General features: G+C 37.9%; 1 protein-coding gene across 1 annotated transcript in view; it reads left to right on the forward strand.

Annotated features, from left to right (window-relative positions):
- The window catches only part of RGS9 (regulator of G protein signaling 9), a 107,884-nt gene that overhangs the window by 63,480 nt on the left and 24,980 nt on the right, over positions 1–19,424 (forward strand). Inside the window, exons 10-11 of the mRNA XM_036756212.1 lie at positions 5,204–5,233; positions 6,014–6,075. Of these exons, the coding sequence (XP_036612107.1) occupies positions 5,204–5,233; positions 6,014–6,075 (92 nt within the window). The remainder of the gene's footprint in view (positions 1–5,203; positions 5,234–6,013; positions 6,076–19,424) is intronic.

The raw sequence follows: 19,424 nt of genomic DNA on the forward strand, positions 1-19,424 counted from the left end.
TGGGTGGGGCATGTTATGATGGGCTTTAAATGCCAAGTAAGGTATTTTGTATTTGATCCTGTATGCAACAGGGAGCCACTGGAGTTTATTGAGTGGGTGGGAGACTTGGTCCAATCTGTGCTTTAGGAAAATCACTTTAGTGACTGAATGGATCGAGGAGGCTTGGGACAGGCAGACCCACCAGTAGGCTGTGGCAGTAGTCTAGGTATGAGGTGATAAGGGCCTGCAGTAGAGCGGCAGTAGCATCAGAAGAGAGATGGCATAATTAAGAGCTGTTGCAATGGTGAACTTGATAGGCCTTGGCAACATATTGGATATGGGGTAATAGAAAGTGAGAAGTTGAGAATGACTCCTAGGTTGTCAGCCTGAGGGATTGGGAAGATAGTGTTGCTCTCTACAATAATAAGGAAGGCATTGGGTTTAGGGGGAAAGATAATGTGTTTTATTTTGGACGTGTTGAGTTTAAGATATCACTAGACATCTGGTTCAAGATGTCTGAAGGTCAAATGAAGATATGAGATTGGAGGTTTGCAGAGAGGATAGGGCAGGATACATAGATTTGAGAATTATTAGCATAGAGATGGTAATTAAATTCATGGAAACTGATGAGATCTCTAAGTGAAGTAGTATAGAACGGGAAGAGAAGAGGGTCCAAAACAGAACCCTCTGGGGAACCTATGGTTAAAGAGAGTTATATAGATGAGGATTCAGCAAAGGAGACAGAGGAGTGGTCAAATATGTAGGAAGAGAACCAGGAGAATGTGGTGCCACAAAAACCTAGAGAGAAGAGAGTGAACAACAATATATAAAAGGCTGTGGAGAGGTTAAGGAAAATGAAGACCGAGAAAAAGCCATTGGATTTTACAACTAAAAGATCATTGGTAACTTTGGAGAGAGCAATTTTGGTAAAATGATAAGGCGAGAAGCTGGACTATAAAGGGTTAAGAAGAGAGTGAGAGGAGAAAAAGTGGAGGCACCTATTGTAGAAGGCCTTTGTGAGAAGTTCACCCACAAAGGGCAGAAGAGCTGTAGGATGAGTGGGGATGGAAAGATCGAGTGAGGGTTGTTTTTTTTCAGGATGGGAGAGGCATGGCTATATTTGTAGACAGTAAGGTATGAGCCAGTAAACAGGGAGAAACTGAAAATAAGTGATAGAGTGGGTATGACGGAAGGGGCAATTTATTGGAAACAGGAAGGAATGGGATCATTTGAACATGCAACTTCTCTAGGTTAGCCTTGATAAGGAGCAAGTCCACCTCATCATGTGAAACAGGTGTGAAATGATAGGCAGTGACAGAAGGTATATAAGTGATATGAGATGAGGCGGGGAGGAGAAGAGGAAGCTCATGACAAATGGCCTTAATTTTTTTTCTTTAAAACAAGAGGCAAGGTTCTTATCCGGGAGAGTAGGGGGAGGAAAAGCCATGAGAGGTTTGAGGAGGGTTGAAAAAGGTTTGGATGGAGAGTGGATTAATTGATAAGGAAGGCATAACAGCCAGGGCCCAGTTGAGGTTGTTTAACATAAATTTGTAGTGGGCACAGTCAGAATAGTTGTGTGATTTTCTCCACCTTTATTCAGCAAGTGTATAGGTGAAGTATATAGTTGAATAAGCAACAGTGGCAAATGGTGGGTATGATCCAAGGCCAAGGCTCGGCAGGGAATAATTCACAAAATGATAAGGGGCTAGGGATTCAAGAGAGGAGGACAATATACAGTTGAATTGGTTCACCAAGGGGTCAAGATGGAGAAAAAAGGAGAGAGTGGCTAAGTGTAAGGAAGATAGCCTGGGAAAGAATTGAAGGATCAAGGGATTGGAGGTCACAGTGTAGAAAAAGAGAAGGATTTAGTAACAGAAAGCAGAGGGAGTGGTGAAAAACCAATAGATTATGGTTAGAGAAGGATTTTTAAGAATTATTGAATGTGGAGGGGTGTATTATGAGGGCAGAGTTTATAATTTCAAAGAGGATCATATATATGTCTGAAAGGTTTGGAACCACGAGATATAAGGAATCTTCAAAGTAGGAGGCAGAAGAATCAAAGCATATATTTAGGCTCCACAGTAACCAACCCACAAACCAGCATCCCCATTTTGATATTTTGATCAAAAGCTTCCAGGCCCAATAAGTACGCCTCACAAGAATAACCAGGAGGCCACAGAGAAGCATGATGGTATAAAGCAAAATCATACACATGCTTCCCCTCTATGGTAAAAAGATTACCCACTGGCCTCAAGTCCTTGTTCAGCACTCCTCAATCCTCACGTAGGTCAGCTCTGCTACCGGTAGCTCCTGCTTCAGCTTCGGCTGTAGCTGTAGCTGTAGCAGCCTCTGGCTCCAATGGAAGCTGTTTTTAACCATCCGGCTTCTGTGGGGGGATGTAAGGTATGCCAGGGAAAGCACAGGTTCTTTCGATCTGCTTAAGCAAGGTGAAGGGGTTGACCGGGTTGACTGGGAAAGCACAGGTTCTTTCGATCTGCTTAAGCAAGGGAAGCAAGGTGAAGGGGCTGACAAGCTTACTCCAATCCAACATACAAACAGCATTCAGTTAGTTCAGGGGAAAAAGCCAAACTATTCAAGGGCACTTGTTGACTAAGTGCTAAGGAGCCCATTTTTGGTTACCAACACAAGGGGGTATATTGGTGGATGGTGGCAAGATCGAGGTTATGACCCTCTTTGTGTGCAGCTGAGGTGGGGTGGAGGAGTTGGTCATGGGAAATGAATAGGTTAAGGAACTGAGTGGTTAGGATATTTGAGGGAGAGTCAATATATATGTTGAAGTCCTCTTATTATGAAGGCAACAGTTGAGGAAGAAAGAAAAATTGTGAGCCAGGTATTGAGCTCATTGATGTATAAAGGAGAATGATCTGGAGGTGTATAGACAAGAGCTACCAGGATTTTAATTGAGTGGTACCTATGGACAGCATGAATCCCAAAGGAAGAGTGATGGGATGGGGAATATTTCTATTTTCATCCTATAATATAGAACCAATCATTACTGAGTGATGGTGGTAAAGAGAGAACCTAGAAATGACAATGGAAAGCAAGAAATATTCCTCCCTTGCACCTTGACTGTAAGCCAAAGGAAGTGACTGAAGCTGCAGCCAGCAGTGGAAAGGGTAGGCAGGGAGGCTCCTTCACTTTACCCATGACCTCCCTCCCTCTTACTTCCCTTCTCTGCTCCGCATCTTCCTTTGTTGTTGTTTGTTCTTCGTTCTCAAAGAGGGCCAATGACATCAGGAGGGTGATGTCCTGACTTGCAAGTAAATTGGATTTAAGTGAGGCAACAAACACACAAAGAACTTTTCTTCCCATCTTTCTCCTATCTTCTTCTTCCCCTTCCCCAAACCTTGTTAAAAACAAAAATGAAATAGAAAAGTGAGTCTCTTTCATGTTTTTTGTTAGAAATTGGTTTTTTACTGGTCCTGGGCATGTGAGCCAATACTTATTTTCATGGTTGGCAGACTGGGATGAGCATTTTAAGGATCATAGATGAAGTAATTCAACGTAACTAGAACAAAGCTCTTCAGAGTTGTGGTTTTATTACTAGTTAAGCACTCATTTGAGAGGTAGGGTAGTATAGTAGAGAGAATACCAGACAGTGTCAGAAAAATCTGAATTCAAATCTTACCAAGTCACTGAACTTCGGTCAACTAAGACTTATCTATTAAGCTACAATAGTCCCCAGTCTAATAAGATCACAGATCCTTGATGTAAGAATTAAATTAGTTCTAATAACACAGATGTTAGAGTCCCTGAATTTTGAGGCTCATCCTAGAACTTGTGAGTCAAAGCACAAAACAATCCCAAAGTCAAAACGCCTGAAAGTAACTTTGTGTTTTATGGGAAAGGGTGGCATTGGGCCACTCAGTGGATCAGGAAGAAAGGAAAGGGTTAGAGCCTTCCTTTTTGAGCTAGAGGAGTTCTTTGTTGATTTTAATGGGAGACATAGGTTAGAAGGTCATCAAGGCCTCTCTCTGAGAAGCCCTAACTTTGATTGAACTGAATTTGGAATAGCCTAGTTCACAATTCTGATTATTTATACCCTGCAGTTGAGCTGGCTATTTTAGGGCAAAAACTGCTTCTTGGGGATATTGCCATCTTTTGGATGATATGTAATGAAACCTACACTAGTTTAAACATAGCTTCAAGATAATGCTCACAGCAGATAGTATGTATTTTTGAGACTTTAAAATTGTAAAGTTAATTTTTTGGGGGAAATATTTCCATTTTTATCCTATAATATAAACCTAATCATTACATAGCCCCAAGGAATAAATCTATTAATAAACTCATTTGGTATAGCTAGGTATGTTAAGGGGACTTGATATAGAGCACCCTTATCTATTTTTTGGGAGGGCCCAGATTTAAGTTTTCATTGGTATAGGAATTTCCGATGTGCAAACTCTATCTACCAATTCAGATCAGTAGTTCACTTGCAGTTTATAATCTTAGACAAATGTCTAAGGCACCAAGAAGTTCAGTGACTGGTCACACAGGGTCCCACAGGGAGTAATTGATTCTAGGTTTCTTTTACTCCAAAGCTGGCCCTCTGTCACACTACAGTGAACCTCACATATATCTAACAGAGCATAGAATTAAATACAGCAATATATATTATATATATGCACATATATAAATATATATAAAACCTTATAAGTATATATGCATACATATATATCATATATATTTACATCATATATGTAGATAGATATACAGGCAGAGAAATACTGAAAACCCCAGCTCCAAGCTCTTTTGACTAGATAGGTTGGTATAAGCACAGGTCTTAAGAGTCAGAAGACTTAAATATGAATTTAGCCACTTACTAGCTGTATTGATTTTGTATATTCAACCTCTCTGAACCTCAGTTTCCTCATCTGAAATGTTGTCACCAAGGTTTAAAGGTACAGATATAAGCTATTATGATTGGTTGTCTAAGTTTTATATTGTAGGTGTATCTACATCAATTGTTGGCAGAATCAAATCAACTCATACCTAACCGTAAGATTCACTGATGGTGCTCTTAGAGCAGTGGAACATGATATTAGCTGATCAGATCTACATTACCTTTGTGTTACCCAGCTCTGCTATGGTTCGGTTGGGGTTGGAGGTGTTCAATTAGTCAAATAAGGAAGAGATAAGTTCATTTTTTAAAAGCAAAGTTGTTTTGTTAATTGCTTAATGATTTTTGTATTTTGTTTTACAGAAAATAACAATTGCCTTGGTCAGAAAAGAGGTAATTAATAAATTCTAGTAAGATTAAATTTCGTACAACGCAACAAATTTGACAGACTTTGGAATTCGTATCATTTCTATCAGTTGAAAGACATTGGCTTTTCTACAGGTTTGATTTCTAAGGTTTGAGCTGGGCTGTACTGCTGTCTACGGACCTGGGATTGGGTCTTGTGTTTTATCCATCCTGCTGTAGCCCTTGGGCTTTACTCCCCCTCCCCCACCTCTCTCCATAGGCCCTTTCAGAGTCTGTCCAGGGTAGGAAATTATTAATGGCCATCCCTGGATCTGAAGTGCTTCCTACAGAGGCATAGCATATATTTTTTTTGTGCTAGGGTCAATGTTGGCCAGGGAAGCAGATTGTGCTGATGGGGGTGGGGCAGAGAAGGGAAAGAAGACAGAGTTTGTTTAATACCAACTTTCAAACCAGGAAGTGGTGAAGGTATTATCTGTGTCAGGCATTACTACTTCCTATTTTTTTTCAATCATTGGAGTTTGTCAACAGTTATGTGAAAGAAGACGGTGCTTCAGAGTCTGTTTCCCATCTCTCTGCGTCTTGTCAGTGCCTTGTCTTTTGAATAACAAATGAAAGGTTGGTAAAGACCACTTATCTTGGAGTTGGAGTCACCCATCAACTATGGAAGCATACCTTCTGGTGTTGATGAGGACACCTTGAATCTAAGATTTGGGAGGGAACTGCTAGTTCATTAGAGGTGATTCGGGAGCAGATACTATCAAGAGAGGTGAGAGGTTGGATATCTTCTAATATTTTTGTCCCTTACAGATGATGTACTACCAACAAGCTTTAATGAGGTCTACGGTGAAATCATCAGTCTCTCTTGGAGGGTAGGTTACTGCCTTTGTAATCATGCAGATGAAGTTTTAAACAAATGGAAAATGTAAGTGGTTGGGTTGTGTATAAGTAAAGATATGGCTGGCCCATGTGTGGTATGGATAGATATTTGATCTGGAATCTATCCCACCCCTTCTCCAAGGGAAACTGTAATTTACGGCTATGTGAGGAATAAGAAGAGAGTCATGACTGGTTGCAAGCTTCTCTCTCCTATCTCCAAGAGGGTTTTTAGGTTAGGATTATATCTGTCTGCCACACCTCAGATATCTGTAGTCTAGGGGTATGATGCTAAACATTTCAGAATAAAAGTTGCTTTTCCTGATCATATAGCTCACTCTTGCCACCTTAGCCCCCATCCACAAAATGCTAGTTATAAAAAGGCCATCATGAATAGCTTAGGGTATTTCTTTATCAAAGTAAACAAAAAGCAGGTATTGAGTAAGTTATACACATTAGAATAGACCAAAGAATATGCAAGAGAGTAAATGAACTCTTTAACTAGCAGTGAAATCAGATCTGACCTCAACCAAAGATAGAGAAGATGATCTCCTCAAGGGGAGTCCACTCCTAGCAATCTCTGGGGTTGCAGGTTCTAGACGTCAAGGGATATGGTAGTGAGCTAGATTCCTCACATGGCTGGTAGGACAGGGGATATCCTATCCACCATCCAAAAGACTGTTTTTGCTTTTAACGACTGCCTCCTTTGAAGTCTTCCAACCATCTGAAGAAGTACTTTTTTTTATTCATGTAGGTATTACTGTCACAGCTACTGGGCAATGCTCTTTTAGTCAGGAGTCATGTCCCATTACATGTGTATAGTGCATCATGGTCACAGAGGTGCCTTTAAAGGCATTGCCCAACCTGAGTGGGCATAAGTGTTACATAAGGTTGGGATGGAAGATGGGAAATTGGTTCTAGTTGGCCTATGACTGATTAGGCAACTCTGAGATCGATCATCTTGAAACTGTGGGTCAGAACCTTTGCAGTTCAGTTACCAACTCTTATCCTAGAGTAGATCCCTAGTGATCAGACTACACTGGGCAATGTCAAAGATGATACTTTAAGGAAAATCCAAAATGTCTTTCGAGTCCAGCTATATGTCCAGTTTTAATTTTAGGGTGGATCATCAAGATGGGCTATTGGCATTTACAATCATCAACAAAAATTCTGAATAACTGCAGACATTTCAGAATCACAGAACATTAGAGTTGAAAGAGGTATCTAGTTCAACCCATAACTAAAAAGGACACTCCTCCACAATACACTTAGCAAGAAGTCTTCCAACCTTTTATTGAAGTCCTCCAATTTTGAACAACCCACTGCCTCCTGTGGCAGTGCACAGAACTTTCAGGTTTACAAAGATTTTATGTACATCATCTTATTTGATCCTGACAATAGACCTGTGAGTAGATACTGTTTTATCCCCATTTTGCAGATAGGAAATAGAAAGTCAGAGAGACGAAGTGGTTTGTCCATTGTCCCACAGCTAGTAAGTGTCAGGAAAGGAAGATTTTACCATGGTATATTTTTGTTGTTGTCATAGAACCAAATTACATTTAAAGCTAAACTTTTGAATCTAAACCTCATAGCACTGATAGTTAAATCTCTTTGATATGGCTGAAACTTTCCCGGTTATAACCTCCATAGTACCTTTCACATTCTTCCAAGGGACGCTGTGATTCCCAAAGAGTAAGTAATTTAAAAAAAATTAAGTATTCTACTTGACAGATTTCTTCTTTGCTCTGGAAGTTTTCTGGGCAGATAAAAATAGATTTTATTTATTCCTGAAAAGCCAGCCATAAAGCGACTAATCAAGGACTCAGAGCATGTTAGCATATTTTGGAGGGAGTCTAGACATATGATTTCATTGGGGTAGAGAACTCCCATCATAGAAGATCTCTTTACTCTTGAAGATCAGCAACTCATCTATAACTTCTAGTCTTAAAGAGTTAGCTAGGTCCCGAGAGATTCAGAGTGACTTGACCAGCATCACAGAAATAGTAGGGGGAAACAGGTCTTCCTGATCCTAAGGCTCTTATCTACAACTCCATTCATCTTCTCCATATCAGAATTATTAGGAGGGAAAATGGTAGTGCCTTCTTTTTGGCATCAAAGTGGGTAAAAATCCTTAATCTGGGAAAATCTTATCTGGCTAATAGTGATAACTGTCTATAAGGAAGTCATAAATTTCCACCCTAGCCTTTCCCCTCACTGTTCAGTAGCACTAAATGGAAGGCAAATAGACAAGAGAGAATCTTGTAAATAATGTTAGGCCCATTGTCTGATTTGAAAAAAAAATTAGGGCTACAGCTTATTTCCATTAGATTCTTCTTGATTTCATTAGACCTTGGATAGTAGTTTAGCTCCTGTTTTCTACTGTTGTTTAAGTGGAAAGAACGTTCTACTTGGAGCCTGAAGTCTTTAAACCTTGGTTCAGAAACTTTCAAGAAGTGTGACCTTGGTCAAATCACTTAAATTTTTGACTCCTAGTTTCTTTATATTTAAAATGAAAATGATACTATTTATATAACATACCTCACAAAGGGAGGGTCAAATGAGATCATGTGTGTAAGACACTACCTAAATATCAGATATTACTATCATCATTTAACTTAAAGGTTGGGTTGAAAAATGAGATACAAACAGGAATAAAGCCAAAGGGGCTAATTCCTGCTGAAATATATGATTTACTTCTTTATTTTCCCCCATCACTGTCAGGATTTAAATAAAATAATATATATATATATACACACACACGCACACACATACACACACACACACACACATGTTGCTCCAGACAATATTTGATCAAATGAAAAGGACTTAACCAAAACTGTACTCATAATTGTAGTAGACATTAGGATATCTTCTTTAGTATGGCTGCATGCCTTGTGATTTATTTCTAAGCCACATCCTGTTTATCAAAATTCTATGACTTTGGTTACACATTAGCACTGATCTCCAGTGTAATAATAATGATTTAGATTTATTTGAAGCTTTATAAATGCTTTCATCACAATATCCCCATGGATTAAGTACTATAAATATTATTAGCCACATTTTATAGATGGGAAAAGAGAAGTGCACAAGGTTAAGTGATGTATCTCCAGATTATACAGTTAGTAAGTGTTGGAACTGAGATTTGGACCTGTCTTTTATGTCTTTTGTCTACCACAACATCCTCAAAGCACAGATGACTTCCCCATGACTCATGGAATATGCAATGTGGTTTTAACCTCTCTGTAGGCAAAGTGTTCACCCTTTGGTGAACCATTTTTTCCACATAGCCTAACTGCCTAAAAAATATGTGGTGACTCAAAACCACTGGCCTCATCTAGAGGAAATTTGTTTTTGCATAAAATCTTGGGGTTGGGTTTATATCTCAATTCTATTGCCATTGGTACCTATTAATTACAGAGTTATATACAAACTGATCTTAGTTCAGAATCTCTGAAAGTTGAGCTGAGAGTTCCAGTTATGATGGCTATGTGGAATGTTATAGAGAAACTTAGTTCTTCCTCATAAATTCCAGCACATATCTGAAAACAGCTACAGGAAGACTAATAGAAAGGGAAGCAAAATTCAATGTAACTAAGCTCCTTCCTCCAGTCAAAAACTGCATGTAATGGAGCTGGCAATAGGAGTGTTAAAAAAAGAAATTTGAATGAAATAGATAAGCCATGTCTAGTTTTTCCCTTTTCAAAAATGAGATTGACTAACAGCAAAAATTAGAAAGGAGAACTCACAGAAAATAAAGAGGAAGTTAAATTATTAGAAACGATTCTTCCCAATTAGATGCCAACTCAATGGATAACAAATAAAATTGATGAAAAGTTATAAATAAACATAGTCATAGGGGCAGCTATGGTGGTACAGTGAGTAGAGCACTGGCCCTGGAGTCAGGAGGGCCTGAGTTCAAATCTGTCCTCAGACACTTGACACACTTACTAGCTGTGTGACCTTGGGCAAGTCACTTAACCCCAATTTCTTTATCCCCTCCAAAAAAAAATAAACATAGTTATAAAATACCAAGATTAAAAGAGTAAGAAATGGAGAATTTAAATAATTCAACCTCAAAAAGTTTTGAATTATCCGTAAAAAAAGCTCCTAAAGAGGAGGAAAAACTATAGGACCAGATGGATTTATAAGTAAATTGTATCAAAAACATAAAAAAAACAGTTAATTGTTATATTACATAAATCATTTGTTAAGAAAGAAAGTGGAGGAATCCTGCCAAACTTCTTCTGCAAGATAAATATGATCCTGGTACTTAAACAGGCAGAGATATGGCAGAGAAAGAAAACTATAGACTAATGTCTAATGAATATTGGTGCTAAAATATTGAATAAAATAACAGAGGCCATAGCAACATATTAAGAAGTTTAGATAGTATGATCAGGTTGTATTTATACTAGATATGCAGAGGTCCAGTATTAGGAAAATTATAATGTAATAGATCATATTAACAGGAAACACAATAAAAATCACACTACTGTGTCAATAGATGCAGAAAAAATTGACAAAGTACAATACTCATTAATGTTTAAAAAAAACATTTAAAAGCCCTGAAATACATGAACCATTCTTTACTTTGGTAATAGTAACTATGTGAAACCAAGAATTAGCATTACACATAATTGAGAAGTGCTAGAGGTCTTTCTAATACGATCAGGTATAAAGCAAAGATGTCTATTGTCATCACTATTATGACAAAGAAAAGAAATTGAGAGATTAAGCATAGGCAAAGAGGAAACAAAATTATCCTTTTTTCAGATGAGATGGTAATTTACTTAGAAGACACAAAAATTATTTGAATACAACTACAAAGTATGCTTTATGGAGGTAAAGTCAGAAATAAATAATTTGATAACCATTAATTGTTCATGATAAAGCCATGCCAATATAATGTGGTATGGCAGTATTACCTAAATTACTTTATAGATTCAGCCTAGTACTAATCAAATTACCAAAGACTTACTCTATGGAATTAGGAAAAAAATAAAATTTACCTGGAAAAACAAAAAGCCAGGAATTTCAAATAAAAAAAGGTGGGAAGGAAGTGAATATATCTGTATCAGTTTTCAAACAGTATCAAAACTATTTGCTACTAGTTAAAAAATAGAAAAGTAATCAGTGGTATGGATCAGGTACACAAAACTCAAAAGCGTTTGAGAAGACTAGCTCAGTGTTTAATAAACCCACAGACTCCAACTACAAAAGACTCATTATTTATTGGACAAAAATTGCTGGGAAATCTGGAAAGTGCTCTACCTAAATTTAAGTTTAGGTGGCCATCACATGCCATATACCACAATAACCTCCAAATGAATACACACACACATATATTGCATACGTATACATATGCATACATACATACACACATATACATACATACACACACACACATATGTGTATATATATATATATATATATATATATATATATATATATATATATATATACCTGCAATACATTGCAGGTATAAAAGATCATATCACAAAAAATTCAAACAGCAAAGAAGGATATATATTTATAGCTATAGATAGGGGCAGAATTTTGATGAAACAAAGGAGAGAAAGAATTTCATTGAATGCAATGAAAAATTTTGATTATATAAATTTTTAAAAAATATAAACAAATCAACATATTAGAAGTACAGAGAAAACAGTTAATTGGGAAAGGTCTTTGCAACAAATTTCTCTGATAAGGTTCTAACATCTATAATATATAGTCAATCCTCAACTTTCACAGATATAATATTCCTAGAAAATGGTACAAAAGTAAAAAACACTAATATTGACACATTGAACCTATGGGAAATAGGAGGTTAGGTTCCCATGACCAGCAAAAACTGTAATCTTTCACTAGAGATTGCTTAAAATACACTTTTCCACATACAATTCCTCATATTCAAACAATAATTCTGATAATGTGCACTTTTCCTAACGCAGTAACCATGAAATAACCCAGAAAATGCAGTACACAAAATAAAGTTGGTAACATGGAAAACATTTTTTCTTGCTAGTAATTCCCTAGAATCCTGTGATCTTTTGTGCCAACATCTCAATAAAAAATTAATTTCAGACAATATTCACTTTTCATAACACATGAAATCTACAGCACCACAAATACTTTCCTCTTTTTTGGTGGATATGGCAAATCTTTGATTTGTTAACACAAACTCATGACTGACAGTGACTGCAGACATTATGGCACAAAGTTTATCTAACACCTTTATTTTCCCACTAAGTTGCATCACTGATTTTGCATCCTTGGGCTTAAAGCACAAAATACTTGTGCTTCACTTTGGGGGCAGAATTGCAACACAAAACTTCAGTTTTAAAGGCAAATAATGAAAATATTCAATGAGTGCATGGAGGAGCTCTTTACAACGGTAGGGTGAACACGACCACTGAAGTGCCTAGCAGGATACTGGTCACTCCACAGACTCGCATCCATTTTGCCTCTCATTGTTTTCCCTTTCCCATGAGGTGACTAATAAAACCACACAAATGCTTCAAGTCAGGAAAGTTAAATGAATTTTGAGGATTAATTATATAGAGAATTGATGCAAGTGTACAAGACCAAAAGCCATTCTCCAGCAGACAAATGACTAAAGGACATGAACAGGGAATTCCCAAAAGAAGAAAGGCAACCCATCCTGAATGATATGAAAAAAGAAAGCTCTAAATCACTAATCATAGGAGAATATACATTCTTCCTTACAGTCATCGGAGTGGCAAACCTGACAAAAAAAAGAAAATGACCGTTTCTATAGGGTAGAGTAGTGAAGTGGTCCTACCATTCAGAAAAGCAATTTGGAACTATACCTCCCAAATCACTAAACTACTCATATCTTTTGACTCAGTGATACCATTTATTAGTAGGCACATACCATTCATCGCCTCACTGTCCTCTTTCCCAAAGTGATCAGAGAATGATAAAAGGACCCATATGTGCAAACATATTTATAATAATCTTTTTTGTAGCAAAGAACTGGAGAAATAAAGTGGGTGCCCATCACTTGAGGAATAATGGAAAAAAATTATAGCATATTCATGTGTTATTGTGTTATGAGAAGTGATGAAAGGGATGGATTCAGAGAAACTTGGGAAGACTTTTATGAACTGATGAAGAGTTAAACAGAACCAGAATAACTATTTATATAATAACTACAATGTAAAGGAAAACATTTGTAGAAGACTTAATAACTATGATCAATTAAATGACCAAATGAATCATACTCTGGCAGAGAGATGATGTACTAGAAGTGCAGAATAAGACATGCATTTTCTTTTTTTTCCTTTTTTTATTTAATATATTTAGTTTTCAGCATTGATTTTCACAAGAGTTTGGATTACAAATTTTCTCCCCATTTCTACCCTCCCCCCAACTCCAAGATGGTGTATATTCTGGTTGCCCTGTTCCCCAGTCAGCCCTCCCTTCTGTCACCCCACTCCCCTCCCATCCCCTTTTCCCTTCCTTTCTTGTAGGGCAAGATAAATTTCTACGCCCCATTGCCTGTGTATCTTATTTTCTAGTTGCATGCAAAAACTATTTTTTTTTGTTTTTGAACATCTGCTTTTAAAACTTTGAGTTCCAAATTCTCTCCCCTCTTCCCTTCCCACCCACCCTCCCTAAGAAGTCAAGCAATTCAACATAGGCCACATGTGTATCATTATGTATAACCCTTCCACAATACTCATGTTGTGAAAGACTCATATATTTTGCTCCTTCCTAACCTATCCCCCTTTATTGAATTCTTCTTCCTTGACCCTGTCCCCTTTCCAAAGTGTTTGTTTTTGATTACCTCCACCCCCATCTGCCCTCCCTTCTATCATACCCCTCTTTTTTATCTTCTTCCTCCTTTTTTCCTGTGGGGAAGATACCCAATTGAGTATGTATGGTATTCCCTCCTCAGGTCAAATCTGATGAAAGCAAGATTCACTCATTCCCCCTCACCTGTCTTCTCTTCTCTTCCTACAGAACTGCTTTTTTTTTTGTGTTGTCCATGAATGAAAGAAAAAATATTTATTGATTACCATGTGTCAAACACCGTGCCAAGTGCCATACAAAACCAAAGCAAAGGCAGTCTCTGTCCTCAAGAAGCTTATATTCTTTTTTTTTAATTTTATTTTAAATTTATTTAACATATTTAGTTTTCAGCATTGATTTTCACAAGAGTTTGGATTACAAATTTTCTCCCCATTTCTACCCTCCCCCCAACTCCAAGATGGCATATATTCTGGTTGCACTGTTCCTCAGTCAGCCCTCCCTTCTGTCACCCCACTCCCCTCCCATCCCCTTTTCCCTTCCTTTCTTGTAGGGCAAGATAAATTTTTACGCCCCATTGCCTGTGTATCTTATTTTCTTGTTGCATGCAAAAACATTTTTGTTTGTTTTTGAACATCTGTTTTTAAAACTTTGAGTTCCAAATTCTCTCCCCTCTTCCCTTCCCACCCACCCTCCCTAAGAAGTCAAGCAATTCAACATAGGCCACATGTGTATCATTATGTATAACCCTTCCACAATACTCATGTTGTGAAAGACTAACTATATTTTGCTCCTTCCCAACCCATCCCCCTTTATTGAATTTTCTCCCTTGACCCTGTCCCCTTTCGAAAGTGTTTGTTTTTGACTACCTCCACCCCCATCTGCCCTCCCCTCCATCATCCCCCCCCCATTTTTTTTATCTTCTTCCCTCTTCTTTCCTGTGGGGTAAGATTCCCAATTGGGTATGTATGGTATTCCCTCCTTAGGCCAAATCTGATGAGAGCAATGTTCACTCATTCCCCCCTCATCTGCCCTCTCCCCTCCTCCCACAGAACTGCTTCCTCTTACCACCTTTATGGGAGATAATCCATCCCATTCTATCTCTCCTTATCTCCCTCTTTCAGTATGTTCCTCTCTCATCCCTTAATTTGATTTTATTTCTTTTAGATATCTTCCCTTCATCTTCAACTCACCCTGTGTCTGCTTACTCCCTCTCTCCCTCTCTCTCTCTCTCTGTCTCTCTCTCTCTCTCTCTCTGTCTCTCTCTCTCTCTGTCTCTCTCTGTCTCTGTCTCTCTGTCTCTCTCTCTCTCTCTCTCTATATATATATATATATATTTACATATATATATACACATACACACATAGATATATACATACAAACACATTCACCCATATATATACATAAACATATATGTATGCATATTCCCTTCAGCTACCCTAATACTGAGGTCTCATGAATCATACACATCATCTTTCCATGTAGGAATGTCAACAAAACAGTTCACCTTAGTAAGTCCCTTGCAATTTCTTTTTCTTGTTCTTTTTCTTGATTACCTTTTCATGCTTCTCTTGATTCTTGTGTTTGAAAGTCAAATTTTCTATTCAGTTCTGGTCTTTTCACTGAGAAAGCTTGAAAGTCATCTATTTTATTGAAAATCCATATTTTGCCTTGGAGCATGATACTCAGTTTTGCTGGGTTGGTGATTCTAGGTTTTAATCCTAGCTCCATTGACCTCTGGAATATCGTATTCCAAGCCCTTTGATCTCTTAATGTAGAGGCTGCCAGATCTTGGATTATTCTGATTATGTTTCCACAATACTCAAATTGTTTCTTTCTGACTGCTTGCAGTATTTTCTCCTTGATCTGGGAGCTCTGGAATTTGGCGACAATATTCCTGGGAGATTTCTTTTTGGGATCTACTTGAGGAGGTGATCAATGGATTCTTTCAATTTCTATTTTGCCCTGTGGCTCTAGAATATCAGGGCAGTTCTCCTTGATAATTTCTTGAAAGATGGTATCTAGGCTCTTTTTTTGATCATGGCTTTCAGGTAGTCCAATAATTTTTAAATTCTCTCTCCTGGATCTATTTTCCAGGTCAGTGGTTTTTCCAAGGAGATATTTCACATTGTCTTCCATTTTTTCATTCCTTTGGTTCTGTTTTATAATATCTTGATTTCTCATAAAATCACTAGCTTCCACTTGCTCCAATCTAATTTTTAAAGTAGTATTTTCTTCAGTGGTCTTTTGGACCTCCTTTTCCATTTGGCTAATTCTGCCTTTCAAGGCATTCTTCTCCTCATTGGCTTTTTGGAGCTCTTTTGCCATTTGAGTTAGTCTGTTTTTTAAGGTGTTGTTTTCTTCAGTGTATTTTCGGTATTTTTTTGGGTCTCCTTTAGCAAGTCATTGACTTGTTTTTCATGGTTTTCTCGCATCCTTCTCATTTCTCTTCCCAATTTTTCCTCTACTTCTCTAACTTGCTTTTCCAAATCCTTTTTGAGCTCTTCCATGGCCTGGGACCAGTTCATGTTTTTCTTGGAGGCTTTTGGTGTAGGCTCTTTGACTTTGTTGACTTCTTCTGTCTGTATGTTTTGGTCTTCTTTGTCACCAAGAAAGATTCCAAAGTCTGAGACTGAATCTGGGTGTGTTTTCGCTGCCTGGCCATATTCCCAACCAACTAACTTGACCCTTGAGTTTTTCAGTGGGTTATGACTGCTTGTAGAGTAAAGAGAACTATGTTCCAAGCTTGGGGGATGAGATGTGAATTTCAGAGCTGTTACAGTCAGCTCTGCCACACCAGCACTCCTCCTTCCCCAAGAACCCCCAACCCAGACTGGACTTAGATCTTCAGCAGGCTCTGCACTCCTGCTCTGATCCGCCACTTAATTCCTCCCACCAGGTGGGCCTGGGGCTGGAAGCAACTGCAGCTGTAGTTCTGTAGCTGCCCCACCTTTGCTGCCCCCAGGACGGTAGCCTGCGAACTCCTTCTACTCCCACAGCTTTTCCCACTAACCTTCTCTGTTGTCTTTGGTGTTTGTGGGTTGAGAAGTCTGGTAATTGCTGCAGCTCACTGATTCAAGGCGCTAGGGCAATCTCTGCCCGGCTCCTGGTCTGGTTGGTCCGCTCCGCCCACGCTGGGCTCTGCTCCACTCCCCTCCCAGCTCCGTGCAGGATAGACCTCACCCAGAGACCATCCAGGCTGTCCTGGGCTAGAGCCCTGCTTCCCTCTGCTATTTTGTGGGTTCTGCAGTTCTAGAATTGGTTCAGAGCCATTTTTTTGTAGGTTTTTGGAGGGACTTGGTGGGGAGCTCATGCTAGTCCCTGCTTTCCAGCCACCATCTTGGCTCCACCCACCTCCCCTCTCTTCAGACATGCATTTTCTTGACATGGCCAATATGTTTTATTTTATAGGACTCTCTTTGTTATATGGAAGGGCTTTTATTTTGGGGGGATGAGACAGAGGGTTGGAGTGTCATGCAAATTAGCCAAAACTGTGTAAAATAATTAATTTTGTTGACTTACATAATAAACCTTACAAATTTTACATCCTTAAAATCCTTAAATAAAAAATGCTTTAACTTGCAATATTTCATTTTGCTGTAATCTCTTGTTTTAAAAAATTTGGCATTAAGTTCAGAATACTTACATGTTAGAAGGAACAGCTTTTATTTTTAAGGGTTGTTAGAATGGCATGCAAATTAACTGGGACAAAGCAAAATAAATTTGTTGACATACAATAAACCTTATGGTACACCTAGGTGATGCAGTAGATAGAGTGGGGCCTGGAAGAAGGAAGACTCATCTTCTTGAGTTCAAATCTGGCCTTTGCCCCTTACTAGCTGTGTGACCCTGAACAAGTTACTTAACCCTGTTTGACTCCATTTCTTCATCTGTAAAATGAGCTGGAGAAGGAAACGGCAAACCACTCCAGAATCTTTGGCAAGAAAACTCCAAAGATGTGGTCACGAAGAGTCAAATATGACTGAAATGACTTAACAAAAACCTTATAATTTTTCTTATCTTTTAAAAATGAATGTGTAGTGTGGCTCTCTTGGTTTTAATCATGTGTTTTCCATAATTTGTCATGATTCCACAAGGTTTTGACAATATTTTTTCATTCTTCATTGTGAAAATACATTTACCACATTAAGTGTAGTTTTGATGAGCAGTCCATTTTCCAAATCTAACCTTGATTATAGCTAATAATTAATAAGATTTTCAATGGCATTTAAGTAGGGGAGTGCTAAAGTTAGCTCAGACTGGCTTCTGAGTACTTAACTGACAGAGAACTAATTAAAAATGGAGAAATAAGCTTAATTTGGTTTCATCTGATCAAGATCAAATTCCTACATCAGTCTGGCGTCAGAAGAAGCACACACATGTGACCATTGCTGTGACAAAATGAAACCACATCAGATTTATTATTCATCTTAAGTTATATCCCCAACTCTGTAGAAGAGGAGGAACAGAATGTGTATGTGTCATAGTGATACAAAAAAAGGGAAGAAAAGAAAGAAAAGCGTGTGTCAACAAATCATTAAAAATGTAGAGAGATGGGCAGAAGAAAATTCAGAAGGTGATAAGCAAGGCAATATTAAAACTACCATGTTAGATTTGAAAAATACCTCCCTACGGTAAAAAATAATCCCCAAACCTAATCCCAAATTCTACATAATGAAGATTAAAGCTTCATGTACAGTTCCCCTTTTCCTGTATTCTTTGTACATATAAGGAAATGTTCCTATTTGTTGATGTATGACAAGTTTGTAAAAATAAAAAGGAATGAAAAAAAGTTGAGCCAGCTGTGAATTTCAAATATGAGAGATTTATTTTTTCCAAGGGAGGAAAATGTTTAAAAATACATATAAAATATTTGCTAAAAGGACTGGTGTGGGAGGGTGGCTCATCACCTTCCCCTCTGCTTTGCAGATAATAGGCTCATTCCTTGTAATACTTGGCAAATTCAAAGGACTTCCAACCACAATATCAAGAAATAAGAAATCTTCTAGCTGATATTTCAGTGGTGTATTTGTCATGGGCAGGAACTGAAATCAGGGCATAGCAAGTTTACTCATTCAACAGGATTTTATTGAACTCCCACACTATTCCTAACATTGTGCTAAGAGTTGCTAACAGAAATGGTAATATAATTAGCCTTCTCATTTGTCTAAACAGCCAAGGTCGTAGTTAAGGTGAGGTCCACTTATGTGGCACTGAACCAACTGTTTAAGGGATTGGTCAGTACTACCGTTTAATACTATAGGAAGGAAGAGAAGGGAGGAAAATATTTTTATGAAAGGAAACTATGTAGGTTGGTTATAAAGTCTGTGTGCAACTTTAAACTTTAATAACCTAGCTATAGAAATGATAGAAGAATACTAAATGTCATATAAAGGTAGATGCTTATTTTTTAAAATTTTTATATTTTGGGGTGATATTTTTTTTAAATGTTGAGCTCCAAATTTTCTCCCTTCCCTACCCATTGAGAAACCAAGCAATATGATAGCTGTTATACATGTGGTCATGTGAAACGTATTTCCTTGTAGGCAAGTTGAAAAAAAAGCAAGAA

The sequence above is a fragment of the Trichosurus vulpecula genome, chromosome 4 (assembly GCF_011100635.1).
Source record: "Trichosurus vulpecula isolate mTriVul1 chromosome 4, mTriVul1.pri, whole genome shotgun sequence".
NCBI classification, from domain to species: domain Eukaryota; kingdom Metazoa; phylum Chordata; class Mammalia; order Diprotodontia; family Phalangeridae; genus Trichosurus; species Trichosurus vulpecula.